The sequence below is a fragment of the Rana temporaria genome, chromosome 12, assembly GCF_905171775.1.
Source record: "Rana temporaria chromosome 12, aRanTem1.1, whole genome shotgun sequence".
Taxonomy (NCBI): Eukaryota; Metazoa; Chordata; class Amphibia; order Anura; family Ranidae; genus Rana; species Rana temporaria.
This window is the reverse complement of record NC_053500.1, coordinates 134,417,608-134,435,770: the sequence shown is the minus strand read 5'-3', so window position 1 is coordinate 134,435,770 and position 18,163 is coordinate 134,417,608. Positions and strand designations below refer to the sequence as shown.

General features: G+C 45.8%; 1 protein-coding gene across 2 annotated transcripts in view; it reads left to right on the top strand.

Moving 5' to 3' along the window:
• The window catches only part of ASPSCR1 (ASPSCR1 tether for SLC2A4, UBX domain containing), a 70,718-nt gene extending 53,337 nt beyond the window's left edge, over nt 1-17,381 (top strand). For both annotated transcript variants that reach the window (XM_040330799.1, XM_040330798.1), the window contains exons 13-16: nt 4,473-4,524; nt 11,413-11,482; nt 15,372-15,550; nt 17,139-17,381. In XM_040330799.1, coding sequence (XP_040186733.1) covers nt 4,473-4,524; nt 11,413-11,482; nt 15,372-15,550; nt 17,139-17,149 — 312 coding nt within the window. In that variant the 3' untranslated portion in view covers nt 17,150-17,381. The remainder of the gene's footprint in view (nt 1-4,472; nt 4,525-11,412; nt 11,483-15,371; nt 15,551-17,138) is intronic.
• The last annotated feature ends 782 nt before the right edge of the window (nt 17,382-18,163 follow it).

Sequence of the window (18,163 nt, the reverse complement as noted above, 5' to 3'; positions counted from 1 at the left end):
TAGCGGTATATCGCTGTTCGTTTTAGCTGGGCGCGTTACCGCTGTTTAAGTGGCGCTTTTCGCCCACTAGCGGGGCGCTTTTAACCCCACAGAAGGGGTTAAAAACACCTATGTTGCAGCACTTCCGAAGAGCTTTTCAGGCGCTTTGGAAGTACTGCCCATTCATTTCAATGGCCAGGACATTTGGGGGTGCTGTATACGCGGAAACTGTGTTTTTGGGACTTTCCGAGTTCAGCTGAGCTGTCCCTGAGTATTTCGGAGGCTCTCCGGCACCCCCCACTTCTGGCCACATGCGGTATTGCATGCAATAGAAGTCAATGCGTAACAAATTATCTTTGTTTCCATTGACTTCTATTGGAATGCTTGTAATGCAAGGATCCACTGTAATAAAATGTTGCCCTACTGCCTATTTGCAAAACGTCCCTTAGCCAGTTGGACTTGGTTTTAGGTAGAAGAAGAAAAGAGAAAATGACCCCTAGGGGCTTTGTGCTGCAGCAAAAAATGAAAACGTACCATGAAATAAAAAATTATAAATTTATTAAATATAGAGTTCAAAAAGCCCCAAACAGTGGGGACTCAAGATATGAGCTTATAACAACAGAGGTTATACATAGCGAATAAAAACAGAGAATAGAATAAATACAGACATAGCATAACAGTACTGAGGAATATACAAAATACTATGGGCGAAAAAACACCCCTACGCGTTTCGACCTTTTGAAAGTAACGGTCTTCTTCAGGGAGTATTGGTTAGACGCTGCCATAGGTTCTATAAAAAGAATACATACAAAAAGATACATGCAGATGAGTGGAACATCATAACAACAGAACATGGGGAGGCCCGCCACCCACAGCCATATAGGTAGATGGCGGGGTGCGGGTGTTCCTCCTGTAAATATGGACTGATGTAAAAGGTACCATTGCCACTCACCCAGGGGCGTCCACTCGAAGGCGTAGATCCGGACCAGATGAACCAATACCGCACCATCAAACTTCCCACGGGGGTATCGGAGGGGTGAAACAAGGGGGAGAGGAGCTCCCCTGGGTCAGTGTGGAAAAAGACTCCGAATTCCAAATCACCAACAGGAGAGGTACCGCCCGGGCCCACGAGAGGTCAACGGATAGCGCGCCGAAGGGTCGCGCCCCGAGGCGGGCCGGGGGGGGGGGGGCCAGGGGGACGGAGGGGGGGGGGGACCGCCACCAAAGGGGGGGGCGGAGGGGGAGAACGGGGCCGGGAAGGGGCACAGGGGGGGGGGGGGAAGAGGGGAGGCCCCCAACAACAAAGCCGGGGATGGCAGATGGAAGCCAAAAGGGGTAGGGGCGAGCACCCGTAACCGGCTGGGCCAGGGGGGGGGCCCAGCACCACCGTACGAAGCCGGGATGGGTAGGTTGGGGTGCGGTTAAGCACTTCCCTCCTTAAATTGCGATGAAGACCCTGTAAGAGAATACACACAAATATATATAAGGCTGAAAAGTATATCTGAAAAAAGAAAACTATAAGAATGAAAGGGAAGATAAACTAATAAATGTGAATACATGCCGGGCTAAACAGGAAGCCTGATGTATCAGCATGGAGATTAAATGAGCGAAAGAGATGCACCGGTAGGAGAAGGAAATGTGAAAATAGAAAAAAAAAAAAAAAAAAAAAAAAGGGGGGGAAAAACAGGGGGAAAAAAGGGGAGGGGAAACTGTGCGAAAATGGTGAGATAAGACGTGAGGGCAAAGCTGAAGATGTCAGTGCAGTGAAAAGGACTAGAACAGGAAATGGAATATGGAAAATGTAAGGAGTGTTGGGTGACTAAGGGAATCACGATAAAAGTGCAGTGTATAATATAGTGAAGAAAGTGTGGGAAGTGTGTGTAAAAGAATGGAGTGAAACAGCAGTGAAAAGTGAAGGAGCAAAGAAAAAATGAAATAAAATCAAATTAGGATGAATATCAAGAGGGAAAGAAGGGGCGAGGAAGAAAAAAAGTGTTAAGGTGAAAAGTGAAAAGAAAAAAGACACAAAATATACTAATGATGATAATGGATGTGACTACAGGTGTATAAGTGACCTGTGGTTTTAGGTAGAAGACAATTTAAAAAAAATATTGTTAGTATTTTTTTTTTTACTGTAATCTGAACACTTCCATTTTGTGTAACAAAAGATGTTGCATTCAGGTGACAAGTCCACTCTAACTAAATGCGCAATAGATGGCATAAAAATATCAAAGCACTCAAGTAGATTTATAGAGCTTGACGGGCCTGATCCGCACTTAGAGGGGAGAGAAAGGAATGGTGCAATTTGAAGGGTAGGAATTATGACTTTGTAATGATATGTGTAGCGGTGATGAGAAAATAACAGGTGTCCTCTTCGTATTACTTTGTCCCTCACTTTCACTGTTTGCCTGGATTAACCCCAGCCAGGCCATGGAATATACCCATCACATTATGTCTTTAGAAGGCAATGAGAAGAATTACCGTATTTACTCGAGTATAAGCCGAGTTTTTCAGCACATTTTTTTTATACTCGAGTCATCTTTTTGCGCCTGATCTCCCAGACTTTGGGGACCCGGTACCGGCCGGCCATAGGTTGCCTCTACAAGTGTGCAAAGTTTTTTGTATTTTTACTCTTGCAGGACTTGTTAGCTGGAAAAAGTAGTAAAAGAGAAGTATATTTATTACTTTATTTGCACCCTAACTGCATTACAGTAATAAATTAAGATAGTTCAGTTTAAGCTTCAGGTTAAGCTCGGTGCAAGTTCAGCTTTAAAGAGAACCTGCTATCATATTTTGTTAATTGCTTTGCACCTGATCCCTAGTGGACCAAACATGAGTTTTTCAGTTCTTTTGCTAATGATCACTGTAACGGAATGGCCCGTGATACCCAGAGACTTTTGAACGATGCGGGGTACTCCTGTGCCAGCTTCACTAATGACTCTTGGGTCTAGGGTCACCCTATGTCCAATAGGGGCATAGGATGACTGAGAAATGATATCATGGGAGCTGCGGCGGCTCAACGCGATTGGCAGTGCGCTGACAAGCCATTCACCTCTGCAGCTAGGGGTTCAGATCCCGGTCTCGGCTACATGTGAATTGAGTTTGGTGGTCTCAGCCCGGCTCCCGGTGGGTGTGCTATGCGAGGTAAGCCTGCGCTTAGTACGCCCACCCCCCTCCCACAAAAAACACCACACTTACACGCACTCGAAATTGGATTAACATGCACGCACTTTGACCACGCGGTCTCTAAAAAAAGAGAGGCGAAGGACTAACGGGGCTGGTGGAGCGGGCTAGATCCTCTCACTCCCTTATAGGGAGTCCCTCTGCCCCGTTGGGCTTCAAGCGGAGCAGGTAGGGCGGGCTATGTGGGATGACCCCCTCACGCACCCGCCATTGCCACCCGGGGCATGGAGAAAGGTGGCAGATTGCCTCTGGGGGAGGCCTGCCTACTCCCAACTTTTGCAGTCCGGCTCCTCTCTCGAGTGCACGCACAAAATACACTTTAAAAAAAATAAAAAATAAATGATATCATGAATTACATGAGATGGGACAATAATGAAAATTTATGTATTGCAGGATATCTTGAAATATTACAGGTGGTTAATTCTGACCCCAACAGGTCAATAGCAAAGTGACTCATTCATGTGGGGACACATAGACTGTTGAGGTGCTAATTAAGTCTACCTGGCTGTAGTGATAAAAGCTTGCTGTGTTTGCATTCTATTGTGTTAATTAAGCCTGGCTCCTAAGATATCTCATTGCTGATGCTAATGACACTGTATTGTGTGAAAGTTCTATTGATGATAGATATGTGTTGGCAGTCTGAAAGGTCAGATGTCTGGCCTTTCAGATGTAGTGGATTAGCATGTCAATTATGTTTACTAAAGGAATGTGTTTTATGTAGCAGGTGAGAATAACTTATCGCAGAGTCAGAACGTCTGGGTAATGATCAGTAATTCGCTCATCTGAATGTCATTATCTAACGGAATGTGTATTGAGCACCCATTGTGTCATGTTATGGGTGGAGTTGAGTCATTGTCCATATTTGGCTTCTAACTGTATAAAAACCTGAGAGTTTACCATTAATGTGGTCATTCGCTTTGGAACCAGAGACAGAGCTGTATGTGTCTCGTTTCTGGGGGATAAAAGACAAGTAGCTTAAAATTGTCGGTCATCTAATTTTTTGATTCTGTATATACAGTCTTCTATAATACGGTGCTATAAACACAGAGAATAATGACTCTGTGTGCATTGGCTGTGGCAGTCTTTATCTACCCTACATATGACTGGTACCTACAGGCAGAGGCGCTCAAAAAATATGCTGGGGGTACACAGAATCATGGAAAGGGGGGAATGGACGTAATTAATACATGACCGAGAAAATGATTTCACAGCTAAAACGTCACAGGTAGAAAATGTGAAAAAAAACGTTTTGTTTTAAATTCAAATGCGTGGTATGTATGATATTAATCTATATATCCTCTTAACCTCAGGCACGCCTTTTCCCAGCTACTGTTGTTCATTTTGGGTCACCGGAGCAAAGGGGTAAGTAGACAAGATGATTGTTTTGGAAATGTATTGACACCAGAGTCTCCACTCAAGTGGTCACCCAAATGTATGTATCATTTTCCCCATGATCCCTTGTAGCAAGCAATCGGGCTTCTAGAGGGAACCAACACCTCAATACCTCTCTTGATCCAGTGAGTGTTATTAGGGCTTTATTGGGCTCAGGAAGAGGGCACATCTTGTATGGGGACCATACTATCCACTGATTTTTGAAGGTACAGATTGAGGGCTGTTTAGAACAGTGATGGTCAGCGTTCTCGAATTTGGGGGTCCTCAACCATGGCCGCTGACATCACCAAAGGGCCACACATAAAAGTCAGACTGTGGACATGGTGCAGGAGATGGTCAGAGACTGTGGACATGGAGCCAAGAGATGCTGGGAGACTGTGGACACGGAGCAGGAGATGGTCAGAGACTGTGGACACGGAGCAGGAGATGTTCCGAGACTGTGGACACGGAGCAGGAGATGGTCCGAGACTGTGGACACGGAGCAGGAGATGTTCCGAGACTGTGGACACGGAGCAGGAGATGGTCCGAGACTGTGGACACGGAGCAGGAGATGGTCCGAGATTGTGGACACGGAGCAGGAGATGGTCCGTGACTGTGGACACGGAGCAGGAGATGGTCCGAGGCTGTGGACACGGAGCAGGAGATGGTCCGAGGCTGTGGACACGGAGCAGGAGATGGTCCGAGGCTGTGGACACGGAGCAGGAGATGTTCCGAGACTGTGGACACGGAGCAGGAGATGGTCCGAGACTGTGGACACGGAGCAGGAGATGGTCCGAGACTGTGGACACGGAGCAGGAGATGGTCTACAAAAAAAAAAGTTCCAACAAACCACATGCGGCCCTAGGGCCACAGCTTGGGCACCAGGGGTTTAGAATGTGAGAATGTTATAGGAGTTCTGTTAATGAGGCAGCCATGTTCAGAAGATAGATAAATCTATTCCACTGTTATGACCCATGGCTGTGGTACTGCTTTCCTCACCCGTTGCCACATGTGCAGTACCTCGTGGTAAATCTTGCTCCATGTCTCCAATGCATTTGGAATGCAGAATTTCCCCTGTCGGAGCAGAGAGCACCTTTAAGCGAGACACCAAGGTGTCTCGGGGCCCGTTCTCACAGACACTTCAAAGTGTGTTTGTCATGTGGAGCCTCTACATGTGTTCACCATGTGCTTGGGGACCACACTGGGGTTCTGTACCAGCAGTTTAAACTTCATCTGCGAGACACGCCAGCAAGTTAATTACTGTTTAGAATTGTTTATGTAAAATCACTTGTGACCAACTACAAAAACTCCGCTGCGACAGCGGGCAGACAGACGCAAGCTCTTATTTATTAAGACGGCAGTGCCGAACACACAAATCCATTGCAGAATCAACCGCAAGTCTAAGCTTTGAACATCTCCGCTAGTGTTTGAGAACCACAGGGGCTGAAATCGATGTCAAGTTTAAGTATAAAAATAAATCAGAGCTGGCAATATTTTTTTCTTTTTTAAATTTATTTGTGATCATAAGTTTACATACCCTGGAAGAATTCATGATTTCTTGGCCATTTTTCAGAGAATATAAATGACAACACAAACACTTTTCTTTCACTCATGGTTAGTGTTTAGCTGAAAGTGGTTGTAAACCCTTTACAACCACTTTTACCTACAGGTAAGCGTAGATTAAAGCTTACCTGGTCCTGTAGGTGCTCGAAATATCTCCTAAACTTCCACGGCTCCTACCTTTTCAGAATGAAGTGATCATTGACTCTGTCCATTCATATAACTGAGCATCGTAACCTGTGTTTACGATGCTTCAGTTTATGAATGGAGAGGAGCTTCCCTCCATTCATTTCAGCTGAGGCTGCAGAGAAAGGGACTGGGGAATCTGTGTCCTTAGTCCCTTTCTCTGTCTTGAAGGGGAGATGTCAGAGGTCTGTTTAGACCCCTGATATCTCTCCAAAGACCCCCAACAGGGCTGATTAAAAAAAATAATAAAATAAATTGCAATAAATATTTTTGTTTTTAAAATAAAATGTAAAAAAAACACACACTGAGGGCCATATTCTGAGAGAAGTTACGATGGAGTATCTCAGGATACTCCATCGTATCTCTCTTTTTTGGCCCGTGTATCTATGCGACTGATTCTTAGAATCATTTTCGCATAGATACACTTAAGATCCGCCATGTGTAAGTCACTTACACTGTCGGATCTTAAATGTAATTACGCCGCCCGCCGCTAGATGGCATTTACGTGAAGGTCTCATTTGTTTATGCAAATGAGCCTGCTACGCCGATTCCCGAACGCTTTTGCGTCGCGTACCCGTCGCTAACGTCGTTTGCGTAAGCGGAAACTTACTCCTGCTATATGAGGAGTAAGTTTCCGCATGTCCCACGTAGGCCATGTTACGGATAGCGTCGGGTCCGCGTCGTGTTTTTCCGTCGGCTACGTCGTTTTCCTAAGTCGTTCTTGAATACGACTTTACGTCAATGACGCACACGTCGGCGTCATTGACGTTTTCCGCCAAGAACTGGAGCATGCGCACTGGGCTTTTTTAAGCCCGGCGCATGCGCAGTTACTTAGAATCGGGGGCGCGCTTAATTTGAATAGAAGCCACCACCCTTGAAGATACGCGTGGCTACGCCGGGCCATTTACACTCCGCCGCCCCAAACTACAGAGCAAGTGTTTGGGGAATACAGCACTTGCTCCTGTAGTTTGGGGCGGCGGAGTGTAAATGCCTTACGCGCCGCCCGCGGACATTTAGAGAGAATATGGACCTGACAATCCACTCTCCCCCCTAAAAAAAAAAAAAAAAAATACTGCCACTGTCACATGACATTAAAAAAAAAAAAAAAAGTATCGGTATCGGCGAGTACTTGAAAAAAAGTATCTGTACTTGTACTCAGTCTCAAAAAAGTGGTATCGGGACAACCCTAGTTGTTACCTTGACTTCCAAAAGTCTGCCCACGCATTGGGTGCCTTGAAAATGTTCTGTTTCTTGCTTGTTTCCACCATAGAAGGGGCTAAAGTTGTAGGGCTCAGCACTGACCTCATCTACTGGATGGAGTGTTGCATGCATGCTCTTTTTTTATTTTTCCACCAGACTGTGTCGAGGAAGCATCTTGCCACAGCTGCTTCTGCTTGCAAAAAGCCACCTGAATTGCTGATCTTTGCTCCATTCCTGCTGCCTGCCTACAATTAGTTCTGGACACCTCAAGCCATCTGACCCTGATCTGCTACCTGCTGTTCATGTTTCATAAGTATCTGGGGCCTCGCCTTATACCCTAAACCAGGGGTCTCCAAAATGCGGCCCGGGGGCCAAATGTGGCCCTTTGCTAGCCTTCATCCGGCCCTTGGGGCACTATTGCTCCCAATGATTTAAAGGAATTTTCCTCCCAATGACACCAACAATGGGGCACTATTTCTTCCACTAACACCAATGATGGAGCACTACTCCTACTGACCACCAACACTGAGGCCATGTTTATTCTCACTGATGCTTGGCCCGAGGCATTTTCTACCCCCACTGGTCGGAATTCGGCCCCCCCTCAAATCTGAAGGACAGCAAACTGGCCCTTTGCTTGAAAAGTTTGGAGACCCCTGCCCTAAACCTTATGTTGCCTTACTGCCACATGGCTACAACCTGTCTGATTCAAGACCGAGGTAGGGGTAGGAATTCTGCTGAACTGGATGCCCCTTGGCTTTCAATCTACCAACAACTTGGGCTGCTTGCAGTGTTCCTACTGATGTCTGCAGCCTGGAATCATGCTGCCCTCCTAGAGTCTGCTGTTTTGTCTGAGGTTTGTACTTCAGCTGCGCAGGACATTATGGCCCAGATCACCCATTTACTTGCTGACTCTGACCACAGAAGCCACAAGCATGCTACGTTCCTTCCCCTGCTGACTCTCAATTTGATCTATCCATGGACTTCTGAGACGTTGGTTGCAGAGACTGAAATTCTTAACCGCTCCAGTCTTTGACTGATGAGCTTGCCCTTGAGGAGTTGCAGTCTACTGCCATTATTCTCAATGAAAGAAGACCATCTCAGCTCTTGTTAATGTGGTGCACACTACTGTAGTTAGCGGATCAGCTTGTTGCTTCTACCAGTGCTTTTTTCAGCCTTGGGTCCGTTAAAGTTGCCAAGGCTGCAAAGATTTTTGTTTTGTATTCCCTTTTCCACTTTATGTTGTATTCCCTTTTCCACTTTATGTTCTATGAGGATTGGAAACTCCCCGACAAGCTGTTTGCTCCAAGCCAAGTGCTTATTAGTCTTGTTCTAGTTTGGGGAGTCCCACCTTATTATTCCAGTGGAAGATGTCTGTCTTTAAGAGCCCAACCGATAAGCAGTTGTGAACTCTCTCCAAAAAAAGTTCCTGCTGACGGCCCTGCTGTTCCCCCCATCCTGGCTGTGACTATATTTTGCCAATCTATGACTGGTCAAAATCCATTAAAGGGATTTTGCCACTGCTGCAGGTGATTATTGAATGCTTGGAACAAATGGCTGTATATTTAAATTTCCGGGTGGTCTCCTGAAAGTTTCCTGCCTGATCTTTTGCATGCATCTTCTGTCAGTGCACATGCATAGTGCATCCCGAGTGTTGAGGGGCTGGCCCTAGTATTGGCTACATTGACGTTCTGTGACATCCCCATTGTGATATATTTAGACAACCTCCTGTTGAGGGACCAGTCGCTGTTTCCTCTGTTCAGGGACCTCGCCTGTGGAATGCACTACCAACCACCATGCGACTGGAGTCGGACCACTTGGCCTTCAGGAGAAAGATTAAAACCCATCTCTTCTGAGGTCAAGGGGTTCCTTACCCATGAAATGGATACAGCGCCCAGAGGCGATTCAGTTCGCATGTGTTGCGCTTTACAAGTCTCTCTCTCTCTCTCTCTTGAACAACATCATGGCCTTGATTGTCCGGACTCAACAGTGTTTTGGATGGTTCCTGAACCTGCAGTAATTGGCACTAGAACAAACTCGTTGTTTAGAGTTGGAGTATCTGGGTCTAGTCCTGGAGGCAGCTCGGGAAAAGTTTCTTCAACAGGAGAAACTTCAGACCCTCTGATCTCAAATTCAAGGAGTCGTCTGACTTTCCACTTTTGTATGAGAGTCTTGGGCCTGATGGGCCTGATTGTTGCCAGTTTTAAGAGGGGTCCATTTCCCCAGTTTCACTCCACACCTTTACATGGCAACATTCTGTCGGTGTTGGATAAGACAGTCAATTCTCTGGACAGACCGATTTTGTTTTATACCAAGGACCAGGTTGTCCCTAGTTTGGCCTAGGAATCGGAGAATTTCTTCCTTCCCGTCCTTTGGAAAATACTCATGATAGATGGCACCCTGTCAGACTGGGGAGGAGCCCTGGGCACCCATTTGGTTTAGGGGACTTTGTCACTGGTGGAGTTTCATCTCCTGATCAACGATGTGGAACTTAGGCTGATTTGGCTATCTCTGCAACATTGGGCCATTCTACTGGAAGATCACCCAATTTGGATTCAGTTCAGACAAGATTTTCAGTCAACCATCAGGGAGAAGCCAGAAGTCTTGCGGTGACAAAAAAGGTAGATTTGATCCTCTCCTGGGCCAGAACATTCCAGCCTTGTTGGCTGCGTACATCCCAGGTGTAGACAACTGGCAAACTTCCACCGTCAACAGTGCCTTAACCTTGGAGAGTGTACCCACACCCGGAAGTGTTCCAGAACCTGTGTTGCAAGTGGGGGAGCCAGATGTGGACTTTCTGGCCTCCAGCTTCAACAACAAACTGGACAGGTATGTTTCAAAGTACAAGGATCCACTTTGCATAGCACACACTTAAACCCTGGACTCTGCACTTGGCACACTCTTGAACTTTGCACTTGGCACACTCCAGATACAACTGGCCCTTTGGCACTTTGAGGGCAATCATACTGAAATTGAGTTTGACACCCCTGGTTTAGGAGATAGTCTATTCAGAGTATTATCCCTCCGCCCCCCCAAGACACTTGACCATCTATTACACTGGGTATATAATCAGGGAGACGAGGGGACTGCTTGTTATGTATAATTTGTATATAATTTTTATTTAAAATTTATGAAAAGAATGGTGACCTCTACCAGGTTGCCTTTTTCTATACACATTAGGCCTATTTTCCCTTACCTTATGTGTGGACTTAAGCAAAATAGTAGTAGCCATTGGCACTAAATGGTAGCTCTCTTAAATTTCTGCATTGTTATCATGATAGAAAGTTGAGGGATAATCTCTCCAGAGGAACACAGATGGAAAGCAGAGGTTATAAGTCTTCCCTATTATATCCAGAATATTTGTTGGTTTGAGTTGGAGGTTCACCTTGTGACTTTTACATTTTCACATACTTTCTCCTGCTTTTATAATTTTATCACATTTTGAGCTTTGTAGACTATCCACTAAAATAAAGCCTGGTACACACGATTAGCATATCGGACAATTGATCATCCGTTTATTATTTTTTTTTTTTTTTTGCATGCTAGTTTCATATTGAACAAAAAAGAGGTTACTAAAGTTACAAAAATTCTCGTAGGACAGAATAGAACTTTGGAAGCGTCGTAATGTATTGTTTTGGAGCATGCGTGGTCTTGGACTTCAGATTTTTTCGGACGAATACTGTACTGATTTAACCAAAATCATTTGTTCTGGTATCTGATAAGAACATTTTTCATGTTTTATCCCTTCGGATAATTTCATATGAATGGTCGTGATCGGCTCCCGAAAGCTGTGTACTAATGATCAGATTATTGCTTCAAAAGCTGTATTTTTCTGCCGATTTTTCTCATTGTGTGTACTAGGCATAACTCTAACTGGACATCACATTTACGGCAGTATACAGTATATTGAATTGAACCTTTATTTCCATTTTACAGATCATTATTTGCAACATTATCTACTGACAGAACCAAGGTCTCCTTCTCAAGCAGATTTGGTGGTCGCCAGGTACAGCAGCTCCTAACGGCATGATAATCTTTTTAGGCCATTTAGCTCAATAAGGACAGCAGGGTGGGCAGGCCAACTCTTTGTCTGGCCACTAAGGATGAGCTCTGGCGTGTTCGCATGCTACACGTGCAGAGCCCGCCAGGAAGTGTGCACGGCGCTGCGCTAATCACAGCCAGGGAGACATTGTCCCGATGCTCTGCTGCAGAGATCGGGAAATGTCTCCCTGGCTGTGATTAGCGCAGCGCCGTGCACACTTCCTGGCGGGCTCTGCATGTGTAGCATGCGAACACGCCAGAGCTCATCCTTACTGGCCACACACCGGACAGTTTTGTGGCAGTTTGGTCGATTTTAGTCCTCTTTCAACTGAAATAGTTTCCTAGCGTTGAGCAGCCAAATGATGGAAAATTGGATTAAACGTTTACCATAACCATTTCAGCAGCATCCAAAAAGATCTATTCCAATCCTAATTTGTATTTTGATTAAAGCAACACTGGCAGGTTTAAAAAAAATAAAGGCTGAGTATCAAAGTTTGGCCAGTTCAGCAGGAACTAGACACATTTTGGTACACATGTGCCCCTGGCTGTTTAACAGAAGCCAGTCCTGCAGTACTGATCTGATGGGGTGAGAGTACCGCTGTCCGAATACAATAGCGTGACGGAGGATATCTCTCTGCATTTAATTTTACATTGCTTGTGTGGATGCAGGGATCTGTGACACCAAGCTTGTGCACAGTGCACTTGTGTGTCCCACCGTGCACTGTGGTTTAATATTGTAGTAATGTAGGGATCGTAGGATGGTACCATGTCAAGGGACAAAGGAATCCAACACTCATGGATTTTCTGAATGCAGATGAGTCTACAGTGCTGAAATGGAGGGACGCAAGGGCAGCCAAAGAGAGGAGGATAAATTAATTTCTATTGCAGACACCTTTATTCTCAATGTATTTTAAAACTGATCGGGTTGCTTTAACCCCTTGTCTACCGAAATATGTTTATAAATGTCCTGGTATCGAAGGGGTTAAACAAGCTCAGGGCTGCTGGGCTTGGTATAGTTTTTTTTATGTCAGCTGTAGAGTTACCCAATCACTTTTACAGTGCCAGCTGCCCCCCCCCCCCCCCCTCCAGTGCTGATCACAGTGGTTCCCAGGCTCTCCTGTTCTTTTGGAGCCCCGGACTGCGGTAAAATGCCCCAATACATACTGCAGGAGGAGGTTGAGGAACGTCCGCTCTCCTATCCCCCTTAAGGCCCCTTTCACACTGGGGCGTTGTTCGAGCATTATTCAAGCGAAGCCTCATCTGCAATCCCAATGTGAAAGCCCGAGTGCTTTCAGAACCCTTTCACACTGCCAGCACCTGAAAAACGCTGGTAAAGCACCGCTAAGACCCTAACGTTTTAGGGCGTTTTTGCAGTGCCTCAGTGTGAAAGGGCAAGGCGTTTTTACATCGCTTTCAATTCATTTCAATGGAGAGGGGCGTTTTTGGAGCGTTTTTTTTTTTTCAGCGCCCAAAAGCTGCTCCAAAGATGCTGCTTGCAGGACTCAGTGTGAAAGGGCCCATTGAGATGCATAGAGAGCGTTTTAATAGCGCTATTTTTAACGCTAAAACGCTGTAAAAACGCTTCGGTGTGAAAGGGTTCTAAAAAAGGATGAACCCAGGAATGTTGCATCACTCCTAGGCCCTTCACTGGCTGCTATAGCCGGGGCAGCAGCTAATCAAGCATTCTCTGTACTTGATAAGCTGCAGCGGGGCAGGGGAGACATCAGAGGTCTAATAGACTCCTGATGTTTTCTTTAAAGAGGACCTGGGGGTTTAAGGTAATTTTCTAGCAAAAAGATTTTAACATGTACAAAAAATTGCCCTGGTAGACAACTGGTTAAGTATATAGCTATTGTAATGCTGGTCACATTTTTGGAAAATCATAGGCATTTTTTTTATAATTTGGATTTTAAATTTAAAGTTTTTATAACAGATAAACACAAATATTCAGAGGCAGATAGTATATAGAAAAACGTTTCTATGACAGGCCATCCTCCTCCACTAAAAAAACATTCCCAGTCTGTATTATAGATTGACATTAAAATTAGAACGTGAGGCATCTATCCACTTTCTCCATATACTTAAAAACTTCTGAAAGGCATTGCATTGAACATAAGGATATTTTTCAAACATTACATACTGGCCCAGATTCAGGTAGATCCGAGCAATATTTGCGTGGGCAAAGAGCAAATATTTTTCTCTGCGCCCACGCAAATATTGCGTTTTGCCCGCGATTCACGGAGCAGTTGCTCCGTAAATTGCGCGGGCGATATGCTAAACAGCCGGGCGTAAGGCTGCCTAATGTAAATGATCCCGCCGGGGGCGGGAATCATTTAAATTAGGCGCGCTCCCGCGCCGAGCGAACAGCGCATGCTCCGTCGGGAAACTTTCCCGACGTGCATTGCGGCAAATGACGTCGCAAGGACGTCATTTGCTTCTAAGTGAACGTAAATGGCGTCCAGCGCCATTCACGGTTCACTTACGTAAACGACGTGAAATTTAAATTTCACGAGCGGGAAGCGCAGCTATACTTTAGCATTGGTTGCCCCTGCTATTAGCAGGAGCAGCCTTATGCTAAAGTCGCCGTACGGAAACTCCGTACCTTGCGTGCGCAGGGCCCGCGCAACTTTTGTGAATCGGTGGTAGTATGCAATTTGCATACTATACACAGATCACAATGGCCGCGCCACCTAGCGGCCAACGCAAGAATGCAGCCAAAGATATGAAGGCATAAGGAGGCTTATGCCTGTCATATCTTAGGCTGCAGTCGGTGTAACGAGGTTCCTGAATCAGGAGCACTCGTTACACCGGAGCAAGTAAGCACTTGCGCCGCACAACCTATGGTTGCGCGGGCGCAAGTGCTTCTTGAATCTGGCCCACTGTATTTATTAATTTCCCAAATCCAGTCTCCAAGGGTAGGAGGGTTGGGTGCGAGACCCAGAGGGAGGCTTACATGCTATAACAAGAGATCTCATAGGAGCCACAATTGGGGGTTTTAGAATTTACATATCCTAGAAGGCAAAGAATGGGATCTGAAGTCAGCGCGGTATCGTATACAGAATTTACCAAATCCAGCACTTCCTGCCAATACCGAAATAGCTTCGGGCATCTCCGAAAGAGGTGCATAAAGGAACCAGGAGATTTAGCACATCTTGTGCATTCTGAATTTCTCTCCTGCCTACCCTGTGTAGCAACAATATATAGGCAATTTTTGCCATCTTTCAATCGGATCAATGACCAAGCAGTGTTGACTATTTCAGTGTCAATGTTTCACTGTAAGGCCGCGTACACACGATCGGTCAAAACCGGTGAAAACAGACTGAAGGACCGTTTCAGCGGTTTACCGATGAAGCTGACCGATGGTCTGATGTGCCTACACACCATCAGTTAAAAAACCGATCGTGTCAGAACGCGGTGACGTAAAACACACGACGTGCTGAAAAAAACGAAGTTCAATGCTTCCAAGCATGCGTCGACTTGATTCTGAGCATGCGCGGCTTTTTGACCGATGCTTTTGCATACTAACGATCGGTTCTGACCTATCGGTTAGGCGTCCATCGGTTCAATTTTAAAGCAAGTTCTCTTTTTTTTGACCGAAGGATAACTGACCGATGGGGCCCACACACGATCGGTTTGGACCGATGAAAAGGTCCTTCAGTCCGTTTTCATCGGTTTTGACCGATCGTGTGTACGCTGCCTAAGTATTAGACTGTTTATGGCTACGGTTATACAGGCACATTGTAAGGACCAGTCAAATCACCCCAGCTTTGTAGGTATTACACATGGCTGTCTGGTGACACAAAACTAGACTTTAGTTTCCACATATACTAATTGATATCTTTGTACATTGACAGGGCAATGCCACGTTTCCCAGGATCAAGCACTGCTCCCATCCCGGAGGACCTCCCAGGACCCAGCTCACAAGTGTCTCAGCGAGCACCAGAGAATTACGAAGACGAGTTTGGGATTCCTGACTCCAATCAGCAAGTTCAAAGAGATGCCAGCAAAGTCCCCAAATGGCTTAAACTGCCAGGTATTAAAAGGAGAGGGGCCTCGCCACAGCCCTTGCTTCTATCCAAGCTGCACATGAGTTGTGTTCCTCAAACAGGCAATCCCCGAGTTACGAATGACTCCTACTTACGAACGGAGGTGGTGTGACGTCACTGCCGGCCGATTGCGCTTCACAGTGGTCCCAGATACCGCCGAGCAGCCATCTTGCAGCGCTGGACACTAGCGCCGATACAACTAATCCATTAATCGACAACTAATCGATTATGAAATTAATCGATTACTATTTTCATAATCGATTAGTCGGCCAGTAACATAATGGGGTTAAAAAAACTAAAATTAGCCCTTTATAGTACAAAAAAGCAAATCGCTACTGTAAATATTACTTTCACTGTCCCACAGTAAAAAATGAACCCCTTACAGTAGCGATTATTTGCTCTTTTTGTACTTATTTTGGGGTTTTTAACCCCGTTATGTTATTAAACATCTCAGGCCGGGGTTCACACCTCTGTTTTTTGGTGCTTTTTGCAGAAACACACTAAAGTTCATTTACATGTTTTCCTATGGGACACGTTCACATCCATGATTTTTTTCTTTGGTTCAATATACTTCAATGGAGAAGCTGCAGAAAAGCATGTACCGTATTTGCCGGCGTATAAGACGACTGGGCGTATAAGACGACCCCCTAATTTTCCAGCCAAAATGTTGGTTTTGGGATATACTCACCGTATAAGACTACCCCCTTCCTACAAGTCATGCCTCGCCTCACGGTGCCACCACTACATGCCAGACTGTGCCCCATTACATGCCAGACTGTGCCCCATTACATGCCAGACTGTGCCCCATTACATGCCAGACTCGCTGTTCCCTTACCTTATCCTAAGACATGCAGAATCGCGGCCGTACTGTATGTTTTTTCAAAAGCCGCGCCTCCTACGTCTTCTGTTCCGTGATAGGCGGAACAGTCAGCTTCCCAGGAGGCACTGTGTTCAGTGTTTGCCTATCACGGAGGCCCTCTCGTCCGAGGACGAGAGGGCCTCCGTGATAGGCGGACACTAAACACAGGACGAGAGGGCCTCCGTGATAGGCGGACACTGAACACAGTGCCTCCTGGGAAGCTGAGTGTTCCGCCTATCACGGAACAGAAGACGTAGGAGGCGCGGCTTTTGAAAAAACATACGGCCGCGATTCTGCATGTCTGTAGGATAAGGTAAGGTTAGATATGCGCCAGAAAATACGGTAATGTGTTTTGTAATCTGCCCAACAACAAATTGGCCCAACAAAAAAAAAAAATGCTATAATACGATTAATCGATTATGAAAATAATCGTTAGTTGCAGCCCTACTGGACACAGTGCTGTACTGCATGGCCACAAGAGCCCCAAATAACACAACTGCACACATAGAAGCGCCTGAAACATCCCACATCACTGCACAGGTTGGAGTTGCACCTAAAAATGTACAGTTCTGACTTACAAACAAATGTGAGTTAAGAACAAACCTAACTTGTTTGTAACCCGGTGACCGCCTGTATTAGGTGTGGGCTGACCGCGCTGCCTGCTATGTGCACCTAACACAAGCACGTGTTCATGACTCCTTTGTGTTTTCTTTTAGGAAAGAAATAAGTGGAGTTCCTCTGCTCTTGCAAAGAATTTCTCTCTGACACTAAGCACCACGTCTGGAAACCAGCCACTGTGGGGCGTCGATTGATGGAGAGGCTTCGCCAGTCTTCTGCGGATGAGCGCATACAAATGGGATTTACATACTACAAATGTTTACCATTTACTGCTTCAGCTGTGCTGAAGGTGGTAAGCGTACAAAAGCTGTCTGTGCGTTATTAAACTAATTAATGATTTACTTGTCTCTTGCTTTTTAGACATGCTATTGCAGTCATCTGATGTTTCTGTTTGCCTCCTTTTTTTTTTTGTAGTTTAGTAGCTGTGGTACGTGGTCGGAAAAGCCTTATTAGTCAATATAGCGTTACGATCACCCCGAAAGTGCATTTCCTGTAGGAAAGCAACTTGGGTGTTACATTTATTTATTTTTTTTAGATCAGCCAGAAGCTGAGAGAGCTTCTCAGGGGCACTTAGACCAGGGGAGGGCTGGCAGGGGGGGCAGGGTTGAAATCTCCCCCCGGGCTGGTGACACTATGAACAGCCACCGGCCGCCACTACCAAATGCTGTTTTTGCAGAGCAGGAATATGCCTGCTGGAGCTCTGTTAACACAGTTCACGGCCGCTGCTTACCTCCCACTGGTGGACTCTGATGTAAGGGGGGCCACTGTGTAAACTCTGATGTAAGGGGGGCCTCTGTGTAAACTCTGATGTAAGGGGGGCTTCTGTGCGGACTCTGATGTAAGGGGGGCCACTGTGTAAACTCTGATGTAAGGGGGCCTCTGTGCGGACTCTTGTGATCATGAAAAATCTTAGACTGTTTTCCTCGATCCATCACTTTTCCACGCTCTATGGGCCACTTGACTGGACTTGCCCCCCAGGCCTAAGACTGCCAGCCCCCCCTGACTTAGACCTTTCACACTGAAGCGTTTTTACAGCGTTTTAGCGTTAAAAAATAGCGCTCAAATAACGCTCTCCATGCATCTCAATAGACCCTTTCACACTGAGTCCCGAAAGCAACATCTT